This window comes from Amphiprion ocellaris, chromosome 10 (genome assembly GCF_022539595.1).
Source record: "Amphiprion ocellaris isolate individual 3 ecotype Okinawa chromosome 10, ASM2253959v1, whole genome shotgun sequence".
In the NCBI taxonomy this organism is placed as follows: Eukaryota; Metazoa; Chordata; class Actinopteri; family Pomacentridae; genus Amphiprion; species Amphiprion ocellaris.
The window spans coordinates 5,902,016-5,927,404 of NC_072775.1; the positions used below are offsets into that span (position 1 = coordinate 5,902,016).

General features: G+C 38.9%; 1 protein-coding gene across 1 annotated transcript; it reads left to right on the plus strand.

Moving 5' to 3' along the window:
* The first annotated feature begins 41 nt into the window (after nt 1-41).
* LOC111562861 (E3 ubiquitin-protein ligase MARCHF6-like) lies at nt 42-20,832 on the plus strand. Its single transcript, XM_023261635.3, has 26 exons — nt 42-274; nt 1,587-1,686; nt 1,948-2,021; nt 2,116-2,259; nt 3,752-3,824; nt 5,480-5,660; nt 8,961-9,201; nt 9,454-9,515; nt 9,839-9,871; nt 10,205-10,256; nt 10,438-10,496; nt 10,593-10,673; nt 11,024-11,092; nt 11,263-11,337; nt 11,558-11,692; nt 12,674-12,793; nt 13,921-14,021; nt 14,192-14,329; nt 14,516-14,708; nt 14,805-14,874; nt 14,979-15,160; nt 15,250-15,384; nt 15,763-15,852; nt 16,083-16,215; nt 17,708-17,843; nt 19,990-20,832. The coding sequence occupies exons 1-26, from the start codon at nt 256-258 to the stop codon at nt 20,072-20,074; spliced, it is 2,781 nt and encodes a 926-aa protein (XP_023117403.2). The 5' UTR covers nt 42-255; the 3' UTR covers nt 20,075-20,832.
* The last annotated feature ends 4,557 nt before the right edge of the window (nt 20,833-25,389 follow it).

Here is a 25,389-nt window from a genome sequence, read left to right on the forward strand (position 1 = left end):
TTAGTCTCCATCTAGTGGTGAAATCGCCGCATAATCACGTGTTGTTGCTTTGACTGTGTCCTGACCGCTAGCTGATTAACTATGAAGTAAAAGGAGGGGAGAAAAAACTTTATCTAAATAAGAAACGCATGGTGACGTCAAAGATAACCGCAGATTGAACTGAACGCCTGCTTGAAATGTTTACATGCAGATAGCAAACGGTCATCGCTTCCATACTGGCTGAATAAGCGGTCTGCTGTGGAGCAGCCAGTCAAGATGGACACCGCTGAGGAAGGTAGCTAATGTTCAAACTTGATTACCCTAATTGTTGTCGTTAACCGGAGAAATCACTCATACTAGCATTGCATGCGTCTAAATCTCGGCCACTTGTTAATGTGGTCGGTGGTGTTAAATTGATTCTACGTTTTGTTAAACTTTGACAAAGGTTCACCAGAATTAAAGAAACCGCTAGCCAATTAGCGTTAGCCAGTCAGCTAACTGGGGTTAGCTTCCAACCGTTAGCAAACGGTTGTAAACAAAATCGTTAGGTTTTCCAGTTTTGCCTCCACACACATTGCATGACCACAAGAGGGTTGTACCGGCAACGTTATAAATACCAGAAGACGACAATTTCACTTAAAAGTGCCACGGAAAGTAGCCAATTATGTACTTAAGAGCTAACGTTTAATAAGTTTAGCGAGTGCAACCGTTATCACGTTACATACAGTGTGTTAACCTGCACACGGTTCTATCAGCTCACTAGCCTTGTTTACTGCCTTACACTGATTAATTCTGAAAATAAAATGTCATTAACAACATAAAGGCTTCGATATATACTATATAATCTGGCAGTTGCTATTACTCTTGGATTGATGTGTTATTAAACCACAACACATTCTGGCAATAACAGTTTGTGTTTATGTTCTTCTCATATGTAAACAGTAAAGTCAGTCACCAGTAATCAGAGGGGGTATCCTAACCACTCCTTCATCCTGGACTATTTATAGTCGTTTTATTTTAGTTATACAGTGACACAGGTAATCCATGGATTATACAGATACCTAGTCCGACCTGTCCTGTATACACACAGACGTTACCACAAAAAATAAAACAATTTTCAATTCTGACACATCTGAATAACGTAAATCAGCTACAGCTATTAATCAAGTAGTTGTCAACTTCATCTTCAACTATCTGTGAATGGACAAATCAGTTTGAGTGCGTTTTTAAGAAAGTGCATCAATATTCTCTGATTCTAGATCCTAAATGTGCATAGTTTCAGTTTTTCCCCTCCTGCATGACAGTAAACGGAATATTATTTACATTTGATTATGTCATCTTGGCCTCTTGTTGTTGTTTTTTTACCCTTTTCTGACATTTTATACACCAAAGAACTGATTTATTAAAATAAATATCTGACAAAACAGTCAACAATGAAAAAAATCATTAGTTACAGCCCCGTTTTTAATTGTTTTCACGGCATTAAGCTTAAGGTGTGTTGTTACTAGGGAATAAAGATTTGAAATGTAAAGAAACACATTGCCAGGTTAATTAAATGACATGTCTCAGTCTGTACTAATTTCTGTTATTGTGTGTTTGCTGTACAGCGGACATCTGTCGGGTCTGTCGGTCAGAGGGGACCCAGGACAAACCGCTCTACCACCCTTGTGTTTGCACAGGCAGCATCAAGTTTATCCATCAGGAATGGTACGTCAGTGACCAAGCTGTTAATCTAAAGATGCCTTTGGTTCAGTTATTTTTGCTTGCCTTTTAAGTTAAATATAGGATGTTGTCTGAGAAGATCTGAACAGATAATTATGCACCTGACGAACAATATTAACAGTCAGATACAGACTGAAAAGGGAGATATTTTGGGTTAGGGAGTGCTTAAAGTGGGAAACAGTTGTGTGAAAGAAGTACAGTTTTCTATAGAATGTAAACCTACTATGTGTTCTTTGCTTTTCACAGCTTACTGCAGTGGTTAAAACATAGTAGAAAAGAATACTGTGAATTATGCAAACACCAGTTTGCATTTACACCAAGTAAGTTGATTATTTTTCCGTAATATTTCAAAAGTGTGTTCATTTGTTTTGAGCTCCTCTGAGCATCTAACTCTGGCGTTCCTCTTGTATCCAGTCTACTCTCCAGACATGCCATCTCGCTTGCCTGTCCAGGATATCTTTGCAGGGCTGGTCACCAGTATTGGAACAGCCATTAGATACTGGTTCCACTACACACTGGTGGCCTTTGCCTGGCTCGGTGTGGTGCCTCTCACAGCATGTAAGTCACAAGTTAGGTTGCAGCTGCTGATTACTCTTATTTTTGAAATTGCCAATTAGTTTCTCAGTTAATCTACCATCTTTCCATCTCAGCTCAATACAAATTCTGAATATTTCCCAAGGATTCCCCCCCTCAAAAAAAAAAAAAAAAAAGTACAGTTGCAAGATAAAGTATGTGAACCCTTTGGGATTACTTAATCCAAATGAAAAAAAAACAGACTGTAAAGGACACAAAGATAGAAAACATAGTACAAATGTTGACTTATAAAATAAATCCACTAAATGTAAAATTACAGCCTATGAAAAATTAAAAAACAAAACAAAAAAACAAAAACAAACAAAGAAACAAACAAACAAAAATATATATATATGTGCAATGAATCGCAACACTTTACTATAAAAAGTTTCAAGGAATGTAAGTTATCCTTATTTGGAAAATGAACAGTTAAAATATCTTAAAATTTTGTGTTTTTAAGCTCCAAAGTTGTAAATATGGTGACCAGTGAGTTTTTAATGCACTACCAAATAACTTCTATATATGTATAACCATATTAATACTTATAATATGCAAAATTTGGTTGAAAACTAATGGACTTTTTAATTTTTGAAGAAAAAAAATATGTGTGTGTGTGTGTGTGTGTATGAATGCAACATTACTATCTTCTTTTGATATTTTTTTGAATTTTGATTTTTTTTAATCTTTCATTGGCTATAATTTTACATTTAGTGGATTTATTTCATAGGTTAACATTAGTACTATGTTGACATCAATGTTTTCTATCTCTTTTTCCTTCAGTTCAGTTTGTTGCATACTAGATGATGTCATCTTGTTAGAAACACAGACTGGGGGAAAGTTGATGTTTCAGAATAGTTTTTGGATTCTTTGACGTTTGGTCAAACAAAACCTGATATTGAGAATCCCTTAAATTATACAAATTTGTGATTTTGCAATATTTTCCCAGTTTTCTGTTGCTTCATATGCCACACAATTAATGACAAAATAATAGGTTAATCATGCCTGTGTTAAAATCCTCACAATGAAAACAGCCCTGCTTTTAAGCCACAAGTGACAGCTTTGAGAGATAAATTAATTTCACTGTGTTCACTGGCAAACACTACTGCTTTGGAAACCTTGGTAACAATTCGAGCATGTGGCATTGGGAAACATCCAAGGACATCTCTAGTACAACTTCAAAACATTGTCTGAACTTTTGGGCTCACTTGCTATGAGCAGATTTGCAAAAATACTCGATGGCCACAAGTAATACGGTTCAGTCTTAAGAATGGATTTTTAAGTACAGCATGTTAACTTCGTTCATTTTGAGTGCAAGTGAATTGAATCACTTATGCTCCAAATAAATTATTTAGCTCAGCATGAAATGCAACAGAATTCCAAGAATTTAGTTTCACCCCATCTGGCACTTAAAGAAATGATCCTCATGATGTTGTTGTTCTTGACAGTGTTGGCTTTTTTTTGTCTGCTTTCATCACAGGTCGTATCTACAAGTGTTTATTTACTGGCTCCGTGAGCTCTCTTCTTACCCTGCCTTTAGATATGCTTTCAACGTAAGTCTCTGGTCTTGGTTTTGTCCCTTCTCACCCATTGTTGTGCTTAACTATGTTGTAGTTCTGTTTTCTTCATGCCTTGTACATTTAAGTTGTTTAAAACAGTGGGTCCCAAACTTTGTTGTCTGATGTATCCCACAGCCCTGTTAGATGAGTTGAAGTACAGTGGTCCCTCGCCACATCACGCTTCACTTTTCGCAGTCTCACTATATCGTGGTTTTTTAAATTGCATTTGGTATCATGGATTTTTGGCTATATCATGGGATTCTACGGTATATAGCTGTTTTTTTGTATGTATTATTGTGGAAAGATGCATTGAAGAATGACGCTAGAGAAAGGATATCTGCCTTTTATGCACTCTGCAACTGGCGGATGCTTTTATTTTGACACACACAGAGACATTTAAACCCCCAACACCCCAAACTCCCATGGTGCATTGCAGCACATAGCGACCGGCTCTGTGATCGCTACATCATGTTGATTATTTTTGAGGTACAATAAGCATTTTCTAGCCTAAAAAATGGAAAACAATGCAAAGAATAATAATTAAAACATATTAAAAGAACATTTAATTGAAATAAAATGCACAGCATACGACATTGCTCGCTGATTGGCACAGCCGCCGTAGCATCATTTCCCTGTGTCCTGCGTGTAGCATGTGTTCAGCATCTTGTCTTGTCCATTTCACATATCACATATGTATTCACTGATCGCTGCATAGTGTTCCTCTGTGGTGTTGTGCGGTGTGTGGGAAGGGTTTATAAAGCCTTAAAATGCATATAAATAATAAAATATATATGGTCACTACTTCGCAGATTTTCATCTATCGCGGGGGCGTCGGAAACATAATCCCCGCGATAGATGAGGGACCACTGTACACCTGCATTGGTAATAATTTGAATTGATTTTAAACTTCTGTTCATGACATGTAGCTCTCTCAACCATAGACTTGCAGTAACTTTTTGGCTCACACTAAACCCAGCATCATGTATGTAACGGTTCAGGATGAATACACATACCATTACACCACTGATGTTAGGTAGTATGTGTTATGTGTCTATCTAGCTATCTGTATATGAACTCTTTATTCTCATAGACTGCGTCTGTTCATAGCTTCTCAGCTACTATGTTAGCCTTAGGTCGCCCACATGTCAGAAAATGGATTAGTACACGTTACTGCAGAATAACCAGTTCTGTATTTTTTTTTTTTTTTTTTTAGCAGACCATGACAATCACACAGTTAATGCGAGGGGGGATGGGTTCATCTGTGTCAGCGATTTATGTATTAACTTTGTTCTGTTCTTTGCTCTTATTGCTCACAGCCTCACTAGTTTTCATGCACTAATTTTGCAACACAAGGTGTTCAGGAGTTACAGGTTATTATGTAGACTATCTTTGTCAATGACTTTACCATTCTACTCTGTACCCTTTGAAATCTGCTGAAGTCCCTTGTGGGGTACAGTAATCCTGGTTAATGAGTGGTTTGATTAATCACATAAAGGTGGTTAAGGTTTGATTAGTGATCAAAGTGTGGTTTTTCAAAATATGTCCTTTCACCTATCATGTAACCTTTTCTTCCCTTTTGTTCAACTCTCTGCAGTTTTTGGAGTGGACTTAAAATACAAGATAAAAACACAACAGTGTCTTTCTTGCAGGCAAAACCTGCTTGCCGACTGCCTCCAGGGCTGTTTTGTGGTCACATGCACACTGTGTGCCTTCATCAGCCTGGTGTGGCTCAGAGAGCAGATTGTCCACGGTGGCGCCCCTCAGTGGTTAGAGCAGAATCAGCCCCCTCTGGTTCCTAACCAGCCCAACGGCCCGGCACCAGCTAATGAGGTAAGCTCAGGTTCTGCTGAAGACCAGCTAGGTTCTCTTTTTTCCTACCAACACTTAGAGGGAGACAGATAATGACTAACACTATAAATCACCATTTGCCATTGGTATGAACAGTTGTGGGCTTCACTCCCTGCTTAAATGTCTGACTGCAGTGCCACACAGGACTGATTATAAGTGACAAGAAATTTACCCACCCTTAGTGCCTGTATTGGTTTGCTCCAGCCTTGTGCAATGCAACCTGTTGGGGGTTTTTTTGCCAACGACTAGCATTTTTTTTTTTTTTTGCTTCAGTGATTGCTACAACTTTAAGCCACCTTCGGCACAATTAATTTTTTATTCCAAAGCAAAAAATTGGAAAATAGTGATGTCAAAGCATTTTCCAGCATACATGAATTCTGTTAACCCTCTAATCCCCTAAACCTGCCAGTAGATTTGAAAGACATGTTTTTTAAATCAACAAAATTACACAATTGATCAGAGCCAGAAACTGTAAAAACAGGCAGAATCTGCAGATTTTCAACTTGCTGACAGTTTTCCAAATGAAACCCCAAGTTTCATTCAATACAATTCAAATCTAAGTTAAAAATTGTGATGTGACAAAATCACTTAAATCTACATGTCTCATTTAAATATTTGCCAAAAATAAACCATTCACTACCCAGGTTCACTTAAAAAACATAAAACTCTGTGAAAATTCAATGCAACCAAGACATTGTTATTGACTGAGCTAACAGTCGTGATAAAAATTCTGGTCACCTTTTGGCTGAACTGGGCTGAACTGCAGGCTGTGCGTACAGATAGGAGACAAGGATGTAAACAAAAGAAAAACGGAAATATTAAAATATCTATAGTATGTCAAGCCAAGCTTTTCTTTTCCAGCATTGGTAGCATCTGTAAGTGTTTTTTCGGCCTCAAATTCAACTTTGTTTTTCTTTTTGTATGATTTATTTTAACATATTACTATTATAACCACATAACTGTCATACTGCACAAAGACATTTTCAACATCTAGTGCTGTTTCTATAAAGGTGTAGGACTTTATGTTGCAGTGAAAAATTAACAAACAGAGTATGAAAATATGACAGGTGCCACAGGACACCCACAAACTACTTGGGGTTCATAGTGTTAATATAATCACATTTACAAATCTTTAAGCGATGAGTAATCCTGCTGCCAAATTAATGATCAAAACTTGACGTGCACAGTTTGTTATTGATTAATTAATTGAAAATATGCCTTTTAATAAACACTGATCACAATAATTACCCAAAAATTCCCGGTCAGAAGAAATCTAAACCATGTAGGCAAGCCTACATATTAACACACTGTAAATTTGAAAATGCTACCTGAACATAGTTAATGTCCTAATTAGGACAAGATGTATATTTTTTATTTCATTATAGCATCCTCCATCAATCCATTATCTATACACCACTTAATCCTCTTCAGGGTTGCATTGAGACTGGAGTCTATCCCAGCTGACTTAGGGTGAAGGCAGGAGACACCTGGACAGGTCACCAGTCTATCACAGGGATACATATAGAGACAAACAGTCACACGCATTCACACCTACGGACAATGTAGAATTACCAATTAACCTCAGCATGTTTTTGGACTGTGGGAGGAAGCTGGAGAGCCCAGTAAAAACCTATGCATGCACAAGGAGAACATGCAAACTCCATGCAGAAAGATCCCAGGCCCAGGCCGTGACACGAACCTGGGATCTTCTAGCTGTGAGGCAACAGTGCTAACCACCGACCCACAGTGCAGCCCCATTATAGCATCATTGTATACATAAATCCATCTTGGGTTATTGTTTCTAAGTTTTAATGTCTGATTTATGTTGTAGTTGGAAAAATAGTCACTGTGCTCCAGTTTTCTGCAGTATGATATAGTCCAAATGAAGACAGAAGTGAAAGACCTGTTTTACCACAAGAGGGAGCAAGTGCCTCTGTCAGGAGTAAACAAAGACAAGGCTGTAGAGAAATGTGTAACAACACACTCACATCTACAACACTCATATGGCCACAGATCCTATTGACAGCCAGCAGTTGCCTATAATAGCCTATGTGCCCTATGATCAGACATGGACGTAGTTAACTGAATGTCTTTAAACATATCTGTCAAAATGCAAAGATTAGACTGTTGAAAATATGAATCTCTGACCACAGAATGAGTAAATAGGCTTTTCTGTGTGTGTTTTTTTTTCATTACTGTTGAACAAAAAAATGGACAAACTTGTGAATAGACTAAGCAGTTTACAACCATGTTGACAATGTAATAAGCTAGTCTACAGTCAAATTAAGCATGCTTCCAGAGTGCACAATGAAATGCAAAAGCTGCTCTGCGCTGGTTCACCTTTTGATAACAAACATAATTAAAAAATGGTCACAATTTTGCACTTTGTGTTATTGGAAACTGGATTTTTCAGATGTGATTTATTGTATGATAGTCTGTGATAAAGAAACAATACAAAATTGAGTTTTCAGGATAGAATTTAATGGAATGCAGCTTTATGTCTATTTTTGAAATATTTCTAACAACATATAATTATCAAAAAAGTATTTTTTTTCATTTTCTTACTCAGAAATGGAAATCGATTGCGACAAATGTGCACAGACGTAATGACCTACTAAAGCCGTAGCTTCCTCCATAGTTTACCACCAATGCTCTCTGGCATAGTTGGCACAGAGACACGTTCATAAATGTAAAAGATAAGCTGCTGGAGTTTATGGTTACATAAGGAATTCATTTGTTGACTTTCAAAACAAAGTTTATTTAAAATCAGACTTTGTGCCACATGAAGGTTGATTAAAGCACTTGAAACAGTGAGGAATAATTAATGCATGTTTATCTCTGCTGCTTTTCTGTGTTGGGTCACATTTGTTTGGCGTGTGTGGTCTGGCCAACATTTCTTCTCTCTGGGGAAACTGGAGGACATTTATCTTTCCTGATAGAGAATTTGCTTGCCAAGCTAGCAATGACATTTGTCTACATTTAACCACACGAGTAAAGCAGCACATTCCAGATAATGTCAGTCTTCTGCTGTCATTATTGGAATGAGAAACACAGTTTAGGGCTGAAATATCTTCACAAATGACTACGCATTTGCTGATATCTTCTTTCCCATGTTGTAAGTTTAAGGAGCACCAAGCTGTCCTTGGTAACTGCCAAATCAAAAACTATGATTGTAGATAATGAGCAAATAAGAACACTAATGTTACCTCATTAAACTGAATGCAGGTTTCGCTGCTGTTAATGAACTGTGAAATGTCTTGTTATGATTTGGTGGCTCTGCAGGGTGGTAACGCTGCACTCAATGCCCAGGCCGGTGTCGATGCCGCAGCTGCCCAGAACCCTGCTGACCGTGCTCCAGACCAGCTGGCACACGCCAACCCACAAGAAGCCGGCAACCACGGAGATGAAGCCGAACTGGACGATGATGAGGATGACGACGACGGGGAGGATGACGACGATGACGACGATGACGATGAGGAAGGCAGGGAAGAGGATGCTGCTGATGTCAATAATGCAGGGCAAGGTTAGTGAGCCGTAAAACATTACTGAAGGTTGATGCATCAAAAGTAGTTGTTTTAAAAGCTGCACTGTTGGTACTGTTGTTAAATAACATTATTGAGTTACTATGATCATTTAATGAGGTTGTTGTAATTAAATGGAAATAACCATTTTCATGCTTTAAACAACCTACACTTAATGCAACAATGGAAGATTGTTTTATAGAACATTGTGGTTGTTCCTCACTGACTCTGCTATGTCTGTTTCCTCTTTGTAGAAGATTTGAACTGGAACGCCCTGGAGTGGGACCGTGCTGCAGAGGAGCTGACCTGGGAAAGGGTGGGAATCTAGTTTTTTTATTCCTCTGTCTCCTGCTCCATAAAGCGGAGTGATGTAGCTAGGACGCAATGCTAAAAAAGCAAAATGTAAGGAGGGTAGATGGCAGATAAATTTGGGCTAAATGTTCTTCTTTGTGTAGTGTGCATACACAGCACTCTGAATTCCTTCTGTTTATGGATGTTGTTTGTAGTAGACCTGTAATAGCATCAATAAGGATCTTCTCCTTTGTGTTTGTTGTAGTTGCACTTACATCGACAGTATCACCTTGTTCATTCAGATGTATTTAAATGGTGATTATGACACTGCAGTCTGTTGTTTTCCAGATGCTTGGGCTGGATGGTTCCCTAGTTTTCTTGGTACGTATATGCTCTCAGTGTGACACTATTTCAACTGTTCCTCACCAAAATTAGAGGACCTATATGTTGATATACCTATCATTTTTTGAAATATGAACTTACATTTGGACCTTAGAGCAAGTTAAATCTGACCTGTTTGACATCAAAAATGATGAAATTAACACCAAAGATAAGGCTTTTTGTAGACTTTGTTTAAAGGCTGTAGTTAAAATTCTTTCTAACTTTTAGAAAAAAAAGAGACCACTATAATTTACACTTAAGTTTCACTCGAACTGTATTGCCAGAAACTGAATAATATTAACAGAAGGTCCCTTTTGTTTGTGTCTTTTCAAGGAGCATGTTTTCTGGGTGGTGTCTCTCAACACGCTCTTTATCTTGGTATTTGGTAAGTAAGTTGTGCATCTACATGCAGACACTGCTTTCCTTTTAGAAACTACATTTAGAATGTTTCTGTTCATTATGATATGAAGACATAACCCTATTTAAGCAGGAGACAGTCCAACAGTATGAGACAGTCTTGTGAACCTTTTTACACTATGCTAACATGTTTCTGTTTCTCACTTCAGCTTTTTGCCCGTATCACATTGGCCATTTCTCAGTGGTAGGACTGGGCTTTGAAGACTATGTAAGTGCTTGCACAGTTTCAATTCTATAGCACTATTTGAGTTTGTCCAACACTTTGGTGTGCATTTGACGATGATGATGTTTTGTTTGACTGCAGATCAAAGCCTCACACTTTGATGGCCTCATCACCACCATCCTGGGGTACATCCTCCTGGCTGGAGCTCTCATTGTCTGCCATGTATCCTCTAGATACTACACATTACCTTATGCGCTTTAAATGATGTAGAGTGTATCTGTCACGAAGTGTGAACTAGCACCAATGACGTGTGGTTTGGTGTAATGTGTTCAGTATAGTTAGTGATGAGATTTTTAAAACCACAGTAACATTTGTATTACACTCATTACATTTGTGTGATTCAGGTCTCCACTCATTAGAAGTAATATACTCAAAAGAAACATTTTAGTTACTCACATTGACACTGAGACCACAGATGTGTCTCCACAAGATGTTTTTCACTTTAATAATACTAAGAGCTGCAGGTTGTTGGTGTCAAACTATGTATGAGTCCTTAACTGTCCCTTTTTTAGGCACTGGCTTCATTAGTGAAGTTCCAGCGGTCCAAACGCCTCCTGGGTGTCTGCTACATTGTTGTCAAGGTAAACTAGAGAGACGCAGCTCTGAGGCATTCTCTGTAATCGCTTTGATTTTGAGTTTATCAAACTAGCAAATCTCTCAGTTAAAACGGCAATTAGGAAAATGATGATTACATGAAAACAGCAACTAAATTGCAAGTGTTTTTTTTTTTTTTTTTTTAAATATGTTGCAGGTGTCCCTGCTGGTTGTCATGGAGATAGGCTTGTTCCCGCTGATTTGTGGTTGGTGGCTTGACATTTGTTCGCTGGTAAGACAAACATGCAGAGTGAACTCAGCTGATCCTGTTGGTACAACCACGCACTGGCTCCTAATGATACCCAAACAGAATACAACCATGGCGATGTGCAGCGTCCACATTTGATCAAAAGCAAAAAAATCTCAAAATGTTGCACTGATTGGACCAATTTGAAAAACGGATTTAGTTGTGGTTCTTGACATTAAAAAGGCTGTCCCTTTATTTGTTGCAGGAGATGTTTGATGCCACTCTCAAGGACAGGGAGCAGAGTTTTGACTCGGCTCCTGGCACCACCATGTTCCTCCACTGGTTGGTCGGTATGGTCTACGTCTTCTACTTTGCCTCCTTCATTCTCCTGCTCAGAGAGGTAAATGGAGGATGTCATCAAGTCAAAGTTATGCACCATGACACATAAAACCTCAAAAAACACGGTATTCAAGATCTTAACTGTCAATATATAATTGAGGAACTTTTGAAGTCCATGGGATATATCTTGCATACGTTTTTATTAAAAGCAAAAAAACTTGGGTTTTTTATGTTCATTATGATCGTGTCTTTACAAATTCCATAATTATTTATTATGGAAATAATCATTTATGAAAAAATAACTGAATATCACTAAAATGTCAACTAAATAACCATCTGAATTTAATAACAACCTCCTTCTAATTAGCTAATCAATAACAAAAGGAGTTTATTCAAAAATTGTTTTGATTGTGTTCTTTTTATTAAGTTGAGATAATCATGACAGATGTTTCTTTTTTGGTTGATATAGGGTGGTTTATCTTTAAATTTTATATGGAAAATGACAAATTGTATCTGTGTCCGAGAAATCACTTTCAACTAAGTTCCCCATTACAAAAACACCTCTCAAGGAAGTGTGTTAATTCCAGATCACATGACCTGCTCCACATGATGTCATTTCCTCCTGAAGAAAAGACTGGCAAGACTCCAAGGCTTTCTGAGTTATTTAATATAAAGTAGTGTGGATTTATGGCATGTCAACAGGTTTACTACAATATCTTTATAAATAACTTTCAATTTCAATTGTATATATAATATTTTAGAAGAATCTTTGTCTAAAAATGCCATGTGGTGTTTGGTTATCGGCGGCCATGTAGATTTTAGGCCTGAAAACAGCAAAGTGAAAACTATGATACCTGTCAACTGTGTTACATAAAGTCCCGTAATTATGTATTGACCCTTAAGCTTTTGATTGTGTGTGTGTGTGTGTGTGTGTGTGTGTGTGTGTGTGTGTGTGTGTGTGTGTGTGTGTGTGTGTGTGTGTGTGTGTGTGTGTGTGTGTGTGTGTGTGTGTGTGTGTGTGTGTGTGTGTGCGCGCGCGCAGGTGCTTCGGCCAGGTGTACTTTGGTTCCTGAGGAACCTGAACGATCCAGACTTCAACCCGGTCCAAGAGATGATCCACCTGCCCATCTACAGACACCTACGGAGGTTTATACTCTCTGTGGTCAGTCAAATATCCTCCTGCTTTATTCCCTCCAGAGCCAACCTCCAGTGACATGACAGCCAGCAGATCTCTGTCTGCTGTGATGTTAAATACAAAATACAGAAATGTTGGTTTTGTCGTGACAAGCTAAGGGCATTGTGTAGGTTTTCACAAAAGCATTCAAGTACTTAAATCAAAGAAATATAGCCTTAGTAGATTTTCTTTCATTTACCTGCAGTATAGTGGTATCTACTTATCCACAGTGTTTTGGCTTTAATTTCCCAAGTTTTATAATACCAGTACCTGAGATTTTTGTTTCCACTTTTTGCTCACAGCACTAAATCTGACATTTAAATAATTCAACACTAATGTTCCTCTTTTTTTTAGCAATATCCTGGTTATTCTGGATAAGAGTAAGACTTCCATAATTTTTATTTAATGTATTCTATCATTTTAATGTTCTTCCTATGGAAATAGTGAGCTAATCTTATCTTACAGCAACATTGTTTCTGTTTTGAACCCATTAGGTGAAATTTAATTTGATTCATTACCACTGTATTAGTGGGACTGCACAATTCATACATATCTCATAACCTGTACACATATAACCAAATCTGTCTGCATTGCAAGATATTGTAAGGGCATTGTTTCCTTTTAGATACAGCTATATCTGAGTAAAATTATGCTGACTGAGTATTATGTGTGACAGTTCCTGTATCGGCGTATTTCTGGTAACATTCTATACATATATGTGCCTGTAAATAAAACCAACATGGCTAATGTACAAATACAGAGAGACATTTTCTCTTTCAGTATTTACCTGAGAGTCTGACTGTTTTGTGTATCAGTTTTCTGTTTGGTAATCTTGACACTCTTGATGAGAAAATGTTTGTTTATAATTTGGGTGAACTGATCTTATATTGTTTTTGTGTCGTATTCTTACTAGTAAAATAGAAAAAAGATTGAAATTTCATGGGTAGATCGTAAGTGCAGCTTTTGTGCACAAACTTGTCACACATTTGAAAGGAATCAAATGCATTTTGAATATTACTGTATTTCCATGTGATAGCACAGGGATATTTAGCATGTTTGCTAAAAAATGTTGGTATGTGATTGTTTTTGTCTTGTGTTTTTGTGTCAATTTCCAGGTGGTGTTTGGCTCCATAGTTCTGCTGATGCTTTGGCTTCCCATCAGAATCATTAAACTGTTTTTCCCAACCTTCCTTCCCTACAATGTCATGCTGTACAGGTACGCTACATAATAATTTAACATTCACTATCTGGAAGCTTAAGATGACATTCTCTATTCAGGTAAAACTAAAATCGGGAGCTGCTTGAGAAAATGAGCTGCCATCTGTACCAATGTCTATATTATACAGTGAATGTAAATTGAGTTTGGCTTCTGTGATGCTTCTACAGTGACGCCCCGGTTAGCGAGCTGTCGTTGGAGCTGCTGTTGCTTCAGGTTGTTCTGCCGGCGTTGTTGGAGCAGGGTCACACTCGCCAGTGGCTCAAACGCCTCGTCCATGCCTGGACATTCACAGCTGGATACGTGTTGTATGTATACACAAGAACACACACTGCAAATTTCAGCAGCTTTGAAGGTCTTCATCTATCATAATTGGTGAAAAAAAATAAGATGTAGAATAAGGCAACAGTGTTTGTTAATCTTCTCTGCTTGTCGTTTGTCCTGTGATTTTTCTTGCATAGTAATAACATATTTGCTCTAATGGCCCCCCACAGTGACCTTCACTCATACCTGCTGGGCGACCATGAAGACGAGGACAACCAACCAAATAACCCTCCCGGTCGCCATAACAACAACCGGATTCCCGGTCTGGGGGAGGGGCTTCACGCTGCCCATCAGGCCATTCTGCAGCAGGGCGGTCCAGTGGGTTTCCAGCCGTACCACCGGCCCGTCAACTTCCCACTCAAGGTGACCCACAGCTGGACAGTTGACCATATCAGAGTCATGGCGATTTTGAACCCTGTGCTCATATTAATCGTTATTTTGTGTTGTCTTCTTGTTTAGATCGTTCTGCTCATTGTCTTCATGTGTGTGACACTGTTGCTAGCTAGCCTAATCTGCCTTACTTTGCCGGGTGAGTCACAAGCAGTCATGTTACCTTCGTTGTTCTCAGTTAGACAAAAATATTCCCCTCTGTTATTGTCCTTCACTTTACTTTGTCCACTTCCTCTGGCACAGTGTGTGTTGGTCGATGGCTGATGTCTTTCTGGATGGGCAGCGCCATGGTTCATGAGCTGTACACGGCAGCCAGTGGTCTGTATGTGTGCTGGCTGTCCATTCGAGCCGCCACAGTGCTGCTGTCCTGGATGCCACAGGGACGGACAGTCATCATGCTCAAAGTCCACGAGTGGGCGCTTATGGTAATTCGGATGAGTCTCTTTTGTCAGTTAAAGACAAAACTATAACTGTCGGTGTTTTATGCTGACCTGCTGTGTTTTGCGTTGTGTAGATCCTGAAGACCGTAGTGGTCGCCGTGCTGTTAGCCGGGGTGATTCCTCTGCTGTTGGGTCTGCTGTTTGAGCTGGTCATCGTTGCTCCTCTCAGAGTCCCACTGGACCAGACACCTCTGTTCTACCCCTGGCAGGTAGGACTGTGTGTAAATATGAGTTACATGTGTCTTTATTGGATCCTTCTGAGAAACCATAGAATACTTTAGTTCCTTTGTCAGAAACTGTTGGTGCTTACATGTTTTCTGTAGGGCTAGAGATCAAACTTTGGTACTCTTTTGGAATCTACAAAAATGTTTTTGGAGCACATTGTGCCGAAACTGGTGTGTTTCTTTGAATTAAAAAATGTTGTGGTACCTATACCGAAACATTGATCTCACAGCCAATTAATTACCAGTAAATTTTCTTTTAAAAGAGGCAGCCATGCTGCATTAAAACTGGGCAGATAATGAACTCTTGTGACAGCTTTATTGTGTTGGTTGTAATTTGACTGCTGCTCTTTGTGTGCGTGGCAGGACTGGGCCTTGGGTGTGCTTCATGCTAAAATCATTGCTGCCATAACATTGATGGGGCCTCAGTGGTGGCTCAAAACTGTTATCGAACAGGTCAGTCTCACATTCTTCCAACTGCATTCAGTTAACAAAACAAGATGGAAACTTCTCTTTGCTATCCGAATGTCGTGCAGCACTCTAGTTTGTAATTGAACATTTCCTTTTAAACTTACAAAAGATGCACATTCTTTCCAAATTTTTTTGGAGCTCTCATTATAAAGGAACAAAAGAACTGAACAGGCACTGGAATAAGGTCAAATAATCACTATATCTGTGTTGTGCAGGTCTATGCAAATGGTATCCGAAACATCGACCTCCATTTCATCGTGCGAAGGCTTGCTGCCCCAGTCATCTGTGTCCTGCTGCTGTCTCTCTGTTTGCCCTACACCATCTCTAAAGGCATCACACCACTGCTGGGTAAGCCTAAATGTGTGTGTGTCTGGGTTGAGCATGGATTTTCTGGTACCTTAGTGTACCCTAACATTGGTTTTCAAGGTAAACGAGTAAAAGAGGACCAATTTTTGCTCCTCTCTTCTCTCCACCTTTTCCCCCTGTTGTGTCTCTTTCGCTCTGCTCCAGTTTGTTCTCTGTGAGTGGGATCAAAGATGTTGTAATGAAGAATAATACCTCTGTTTTTGTTCTCCCTGCTCCAGGTTTTTTTCAATTTTCATTGGTAATTTACACACGAGAATGCTTGATAGGTGCTTCCTGGCTGTATTATTTTCGCCGTCTTTTTAAACATAACCTTTGAGCTGTTTCATCAGAATGCATATTGCCTTTTTATCAAAAGCTGTCTTGAATTCTTTATGCTCCAATAGAAAAGGTGTATAGAGTGTTGATGAACTGGTCAAGGATTTATAGAAATGTTTTCACTTTTCTTTAAATGCTACAGTATAAGTAGTAATTTAGCCACAAGTAGTGGGGGGGAAAACTTTACCATGTAAAACCCAGTGTTGCAGAAATACATCATCAGTTAAAATGTTTTAAAATATTACTTTTATTTTGCGGGTATATATATATATATATATATATATATATATATATATATATATATATATATATATAGTTCTTTTTGTTTTTGCTTATTTTCTTTCTATATTTGTTTTATATAAATATTTTTGTCTTTTTTGGTTTTTTTGCTCATTTTCCTCTATGTTTGGGTTTGTGTTTTTATATATATATATATATATTTTTTTTTTTTTTGTTGTTGTTAATTTTGCCCTTTTTTTCTATATTTGGGTCTTACAGGGTTAATGGGAAGTAAAGTAATTTAAGTGTAATTCTGAGCCTGGGTAACAAAACGATAGTGAAATGTACTGTTGACTGGTTGAATGAAACATTTTTATTATGATCGTATTTTAGGCATGTCGCTCTGCCGTAAATAATTCATCAAAATTGAGCTGTGCTCGATGTTAATTTGTGAACAACTTGAAACGAGTCTTCAGCTTTGATTTGTGTCTCATTTTGTTTGGGTTTCTGATTACATTAGGAACAGATGAAATTCAGGCACAAAGACAGCAGGCACGCTCTGACCACAGTGCCAACAGATCCTCACTAATTTGAACACGGGGCTCATCTGAGAGCTGCTTTTCATGCAAAGCCCACCCAAGGCACCAATTGTTGTTCAGACAAGTGTTTTTGATGTTGACTTGGACAACAGTTGCATTTAAACAACTAGTCAATTAAGATTCTCCATCTCTTGTGGAAATAGAGATTGTAGCTGTTGTGCAAAGTAAAGTGCAACTGGTCCAGTCATGCCATGTGGTTTTATTAAACTGAATTATTTGCTTTTTGCCAACCACCTGCTGTCACTCTCTCTATTCCAGTCCATCAGTTCCTGTAGACTTTACAGACATGCACAGTCATTAAGAGGAGCTCCTGTTATTCTCTCTGTCTTCACTCTTTGCAGGAGTGCAGCCAAAGATGCAGACGCTGGTGGAAAGGAGAATCTATCCTTTCCTGCTGATGGTGGTCATGCTGTTGGCCATCCTGTCCTTTCAGATACGTCAATTCAGACGCCTCTACGAACACATCAAAAATGACAAGTCAGTAGACCGTTATAATCTTAAATGTGACCTTACATGCATACAAGCAAGACAAGTTCTAGTCGTTCTGTTTACTGATCCACAGAAACTTCAGGCTGTGGAATATGAGAGAAAAATATAATTATTTTTATCTATAATTTGGCTAAATATCAGTAAGTTGGTATTTCTATTGATCATTAAGATTCTCCTCGATTTAAGATTTCATTAGAAGCACATTGAAAACCCAAAAGTCTCACACAAATTTACTGTGGGTGTAATAGTCTGTTTATTCATCCTGCTGTCTGGTACACAGTGTTTGGTTGTGGATGGAACTTCCTGGGTTTGATAAACACTAATTCAAAATAATGCAAATAATGACTTTACAAGTTTACGTCTACATAGTTGCATGAAGTAGGTGCCACGTAGAGTTGCTCCCCAGATGTGTTGGCAGGGCACCAGTCGTTCATTTCTATGAGCTCTGGCATTCTAGCAGTATTAGCATTGCAAGCTGGGGAGATACTGTGCCGCTATTGTTAAACAGATATGATGAGTGAAGTCACGCTACACATTTTTATTGGCCTTCCTGCAGCCAGAATCTCTGACTTCTCTGCTCACACTGTATGGTTTAATCAACAGTATGCACTATTTGCATTTCTTAACTGTTCTTGTAAGAATAACTAGATACAATTTAATGTTTCATTAAAAAAAGAAATTTTCTCTGTTTTATCCAAAAGAGCACTGAACTGTGGCCCCGAAACCAGAGTTTATAATGTTCTTTGACTTTTATGCACCATTACACCCCTAATATTAGCTACAGTCCAGCAATGGAAAAAAGAGATAGTACCTTCCTGTCAATGCAGGGGAAGCAGGACTGCAAAAACTGAGAGTTTTGGAAAATGCTGTAGACTCCATTTTGATATTAATGTAGAGTTTTTTGGGGTTTTTTTTTTAGAAATATGATCACAGTAACAGATGTAATATGTTCAGTTCAGTGTCAGATTACTTGCACTGTGTAGGAGAAAGTGTGAAATGCATTATAACTGGTTAAATTTGTCATTTTATTAGCTTTTAGTCTGGTATATACATTGCCCAGCCAAATAAAAAAAGTCCCACTCTAATATTTTGTTGGACGGCCTTTAGCTTTGAGTACGGCACTCATTCTCTTTGGCATCGTTTCGGTAAGCTTCTACAATGTCACAGCATTTATTTCTGTCCAGAGATACATAATTTTTCACCAAGATCTTATATTGATGATGGGAGAGTCGAACCGCTGCATAAAGTCTTCTCCAGAACATCCCAAAGATTCTCAATGGGACTGAGGTCTGGACTCTGTGGAGGACAATCCATCTGATGCTCCCTGATCCACTCATTCACAATGTGACCCCATGAATCCTGGCATCATCATCTTGGAACAAGTCCATGCCATCAGGGAAGAAAAACTCCATTGATGGAAAGACCTGGTCATTCAGTATATTCAGGTAGTCAGCTGACCTCATTCTTTGGGAACATAATATTGCTGAACCTGACCAACCCCAGATCATAACTCTAACCCCCACAGGCTGGTAGACACTAGCCATGATGAGGGCATCACTTCATCTGCCTCTCTTCTTACCCTGATGCCCCCATCACTCTGGAACAGGGTAAAGCTGGACTCATCAGACCACATGACCGACCACATTTGTTCCTCAAAGATGATGGTTCTCCACTATCCTTCAGGTTTTAATAATGTTGGACGGTTCTTAACCTGATTTTAGTAGTTTCATCTCCTTAGTTGTTTTCTTTGCTTGATGCAGGCCAATAATTTGACCCTTCTGAGGCAGATTAACATCCTTTCCATGACGACAGGATATGTCTTCCAACATGGTTGTTTAAGAAATGAGAAGCTCCTCACTGCATCAGCTAGGATTAAATAAGTTGTTGCAGCTGAAATGTATTCATCACTGCAGTAATTATCCAATGGAAGGCTCTTACCTATTTGCTTAGTTAAATCCAGGTGGTGACTTTTTTTAAGCAGGCGGTGTATGTTCTAACAAGTGTATGCCAAAAGTGCCTTTTTTCTTACTGAAGAAATGTTTCTGTCATGGTAAATTGAGGTATAATGGATTATAATGGTATTGAATTATGCTTGTAAAATACAAGTAAACTATGTTTCCCGTTCCTCCTCCAGATACCTGGTTGGACAGCGACTGGTGAACTATGAACGTAAGACAGGAAGGAGCACGTCCACCTCCTCCTACAGCACCTCCTCATAGACCTGACACCGCTGTAGGATCAGTGGAGCCGACTCGCTCTGCTCTTGCAGTGAAAACTCCCTGCTTGACTGTCAACTTAAAACACAACCTGTAAACTTTTGACTACAGCCTGATCCTTTTGTTCACCCACATCAACATCTGCAGCAATCACAGGTGGGGAGACGTTGAAGATGAACACAGAAGTCTTCACAGAAAAAGAATTTCTGAACAAGGTTGTTAATCAACCTTCAGGAAACTGTCAGCATGACTGAATCTCAGCAGAACCACAAACTGTCCGTCTTTTTACACGTGTCCGGTTTTCGCCTCTGATGCAGCTGACATTTTCATTCGTATTTACTTTGTTTTTACAAAGGTTTGGGTTGAAGTCGGGTCACTCGAGCATAGCTTTTACCTCAAATTGTGCTTCCCTTTGAATGTTTGTTGTGAAATATTGTCTCGGTCGCACTGAGCGTCTTTTAGACATTTTTAGAGCAGTGGAGGAGATATTTGGACTATAACGGAAATGCCTCCATGGTCCTATTTCCATTGCTGATTTTTCTCAAATGACACCCTTCATCAACTTGAGGCTGTCAGTGATAAGGAGGGACATAGATGATGTAGCAATGTGATTGTATTGTTTTTAGATGTTAGGTGTGTTTTCATAGATTTTTTTCGTGTTATATTTCTGGAGTGAGCTGGTAGATAGTCCTCTGAGGATTCCTTTGAACTGAAGATGTAGAAAAAGAAAAGAAGAAAGTGACTTTTTTCTGTGGACACTGCCCGGGACATGTTTTCTTTTTTAGGGGGGGGAAGCGGGGGGGAAGCGGGCGGGCGGGCGGGGGGGGGGCTTCGGCAGACATTTTCCGAGTTTTTTTCCATTTGTCATTCTCATCCCTGTACATCAGAGTTCAGTTCCTACGGTGTGACATAATTCGATTTTCGCTGTAAGTCGGAACTGAGGTGAAAATGTAAACAAAGTCGTTACATACATCATGATATCGAACAATTTACATATTTGTACAACTACAGTAACAAAAACGGTCATTAGCTCACACTGAAACACAACTCGGGAGGAAAATACCAGCGAAAATGTAAACTTTAAATCTGACTTGCGCTTGGGAGCCATAATGAAGTTCGCGAATGTAACATAAACCAGTGTGACAGCAAATGTAAACAAAGCTGTCTTATAGCACCATGTGACTACTGTACATACAGTATTCATCTGCTCCACTCGCCAACTACTTCCACTAAACCAGTTCCAATGTAACGATGAAACGCCGTACGTTAAACAGAGGACTGGCCCGTAATCAGTTCGTAAAACGAGGACCTCCTGTATTTCAACCTGTACTCATTCCCAGGGAGTCAAATGCTGCCATTTTGTTGAAGCTGCTAGCATCTCCGACACACAAGCTGCACTTTGGTGTCAATGCCACCCACATCAATATTCAAGACAGACAGATGTTTAAGACCTTTTACAGAGTTTGAGAGCCTCATAAGGAGGTGGAACTTGTACCAGAACACTGGGGTTCATTTTCAGTCTCAGACCATTACTTTATTCATCTAGACTCACTTTATTTTGTGTCTAGAGCTATTTTGTGTCTGGTTTTTACTCGCTTTTTGGTTTTAGGAAAAGTCTATGGTATGGTATGGAAAAGTAAATGCACCCTTTGACAACATTAAGCATTTTGCCAGGACGACTTTTCATTCCATCAAAAGGAGCGATAGCTGAGAACATTTGGCTGTGGAGTCACGACGCTTATTTCTGAACTTGTTTTTGTTGGTGTGTTGGAATGTGACATCAAAACGACAAACTGGCAGTATGTGATGAGGAGCAGGAGTCGTTCAGGTTCTTGTACACTAGACAGCTGAATCATAGAAATTCTTTAAAATGAATTATGCTCTTTCTCACAGCTGCTTATGTGATTTATCTGAAGTGTATCGATGACACTGGTGGTCAGGAATCATGTTCGGGTGTTTGAGTTGGTATTGTGAAATAACAGAACTGACTCAGTGAATACTATCCACATCCAATATCCACGAGTAATAACAGAATTGTTCACTAAATATGTGCTTTTAAATCAACACGCTTCCAGGATCAGACAGCTCAGAGGTGGCTGCTCCTCTGCTGCTTGTATAATAGTCTGACTGTGTGCTGCATGAAGAACACAGCTGAGGATTTTTAATATAACACCTGGCTTACTCATTATAGACATGCATGAAACAAACAGGATGTGTCTGTGAAACGGCATAAATGCTGCAAATTTTAGACCTGAGACGCTGTTTGGACATAATCAGTGACACTCACATGGTAATTCTGGCTCAGTTTGTGCATTTGCAGATGAGGGGAATAGTTCAACTTTCTGTGAATACTTTAATTTGCTTTCTTGCTGATACTTAGATGAAAACATTGGAGCCACCGCCATGTCAATACAAGAAAGGGCAGTTCACTAGTTAACTAACTGTAGAAATTTGCAGTTTCAAGAGGTCAAGTACTGGAAGTTTGTCTTGGCTGATCTCTGAAGAAATTTCACTCTTAGTCCATTGAAGTTTGCTGTAGTGGGGTGTTGTTGTAGTGAGGGTAGGGAGGGGGCCGTATGTAAATACAAGGGTGAATGGTTAATGGTTGCTAATCAGTGACAGGGTAATACAACAAAGAACAAAAGGTAGTTGAATCAAGGGGGCTGGAAGACAACAAAAGGTAAGAGGGGGGATCTGACAGACAGTAACAAATAATAATAGAATTGTGGATAACTGGGAAATGGAATGAAAGGGTGACGCTAGAAGGTATCTGTAGCAAAAGCTGTGCTATTTTCTTCATCATGTCAAGACTGTAGAATGTGTGCTTATCTAACTAGTGGCAAGAAAATGTATTAAACCAAAATGTCAAATTCCCCTTTCTCCAACCACATGTACTCCCCTAAATCCCTCTTTGCATGCGAATGTAAGAGTTCTGTCCAGGTGTTGTACTCTGTGTCCACATTGTCATCTCTGCTACTCTCCACACGATGACAGAAAGTTCCTTCTTTCATGTTTCAAAGTTGTTGGAAGTCAAATGTATAGACCCAGAACAGAACAAATCAGGACAATTAAATGAAAAGGTTAAAAGTTGTTACAGAATTTTCAATGAGAGAAACAAGCTCCTGCCATTCTTTTAAATCTTGCTGCCAATGAGAACAGAATCAAATGCTCTGATGGGCTCTACAGTCCTAAAAGAGACATTTGAAATTTTATTAGGTTGGTTTTGTTTGTGTTTTTTAAACAGTAATGGTCAGGTAGTTTAGTTTTTTTTTTTCAATTATTGTTGTAATGTGTTGCACTTTATACCACTGTTTTCGATCATTTCAGAATCCACTGTAACAGTCATCATAGCCTGATTTGTGTGTGTGTTTTTTTTTTTTTTTATTTAGCTCCCACTAAGACTGTCAGTATTTGGCTGTGGTGACTCTGTACAATGGCTTTTGCTCAAAGGACGTATTGAAGGTTTGCATCCTTTTTTCACAATGCATAATTAGGAGTTTAGTAAATAGAAACTGCTTTTCTGTTGATATGGATTGTGAATTACATTAACTTTCGCGTCGACAGCTGTAGTGCTGCTGCTGTGTGGAATGCTCACATTATATGATGCTATAAAGTGACCTTTTTAGTATCTTTGAACCTTGCTGGACACTTTGAATTTTGCTGTTGAATTTAAATTTCTAGGAGCAAATGATTTCTATTTTTATATGTCCAAAAAAAAAAGGCAGCGGCATGTACTGTAACATGAACCTAAGGGTCTTTTGATTGTTGGTTCAGTCATATGAAACAATAATAAATAGTTGTAAAGATGCCTCAAGAGTGCCGTCTCTTCACACTGCACACAATATGCAATTCTAATGAATGATACTCATCTCCATTTTGGCTCACAGTTGTAGCTCCCGCTGTCGTCATGGCACCCAGGGGATGCGGGATAAATGTCAGGACTGGCAAGATGGAAAGTCCTGCTTCACTGTGTTTTTTCCATTTCAGATTTCCTTATCTGGTCACTACAAATCATTCAAAATACTCTTGCAGATGTATCCTGTGATGAGGACCATATTTTCTGAAATATTCTAATCGGGGTGACCAGGTAGCTCCTCCAAACTTAAAGGTTAGTCCTCAAATGCATGGATCGCTTTTCAAACATGGTTATATATCAACCAGGACTTCTACACAGTAGATTAAGTTACATAATAAAGTCATATTTCTTGTAGCCTTTTTGAAAGTATGCTTGCTTATTCAGCATTTACAGCATTCGCTCTCTTTAGATACAGATAAATCCTCTGTGACGTTACCCTATTCTGAGCAGTTACTGTCTTGGTTCTCTCACATTGCCAGCCCATTCTGTTATAATAGTCCACCTGCACTGTCATTCTCTAGTGATATTCTGCAGTGAATTCTGGGGATTAAATACCCTCTGACAGGTTTGTATATCTTCAAACCAATCACAGTTGTCCTTAATGGGGATAAGAGAAGGATGCGGCGCTGGGGTTCCTTCAAAATGGTGGCAAGTTGAATTGTTCTGGTGGAAAATTTGCATGCACGAAGATGACCACAGTGATTCGAACAGATAATCCACCATAAAAAACTAGCAGTGCCCTTACTGCAGGATCTAAATCCTCTCTAAAACTTGGAATTTTCAGTGTAGTGAGTTGGTGGCGTGGTTGTTAGCAGTGTTGTCTCCCATTGCGAGGAAATGTAGGTAGTGGAAGGGAAGGATTGCACCAAATGGCCGGCTAATAACTGCAGCCTAGACACTGTAAACTGGGCTACCATCTTGGTAGTACTTGACTCTGGTGGAGCTGAGGCTGACTATGCTGTGAGGACACCAACCTATCACTCACAACAGCAACATCCTTAGTTATGCATAACTGCATAATGAGCATAAATGTTCTCCAGGGCTGAAAAAATAAGCTGACAGTAGTGTCAAAAACTGCAGTTCCTCGAATGTTCACTTGAGGCTGACTCCAAGGACAAGTCAATCTTTGCAGATCCCCATGTTAAAATGTCCAACTTCACAGCAGAAATAAACATGATTACACCCTGGGACAAAAACAGATTTAGTCTCTATAGCTAATTCCCCCAATTCATGACAGCTTTTACAGGTGGTGATTTTTAATATAACTAACACATTTACATTGTATTTAAGGCTTAAAGTTATGCATAATTAAGGGAAGCGTTATCTTGAGTGGCAGCTAAGTGCCATCACAGGACAGTCCATGACCCCGAGACATTCACGTGGGTCACCTCAGCTCAACTTACTCTCCATCTTATATCTGGATTACCCATGAGTTAGGAAGAGTCAGACACTGCCAAGATAG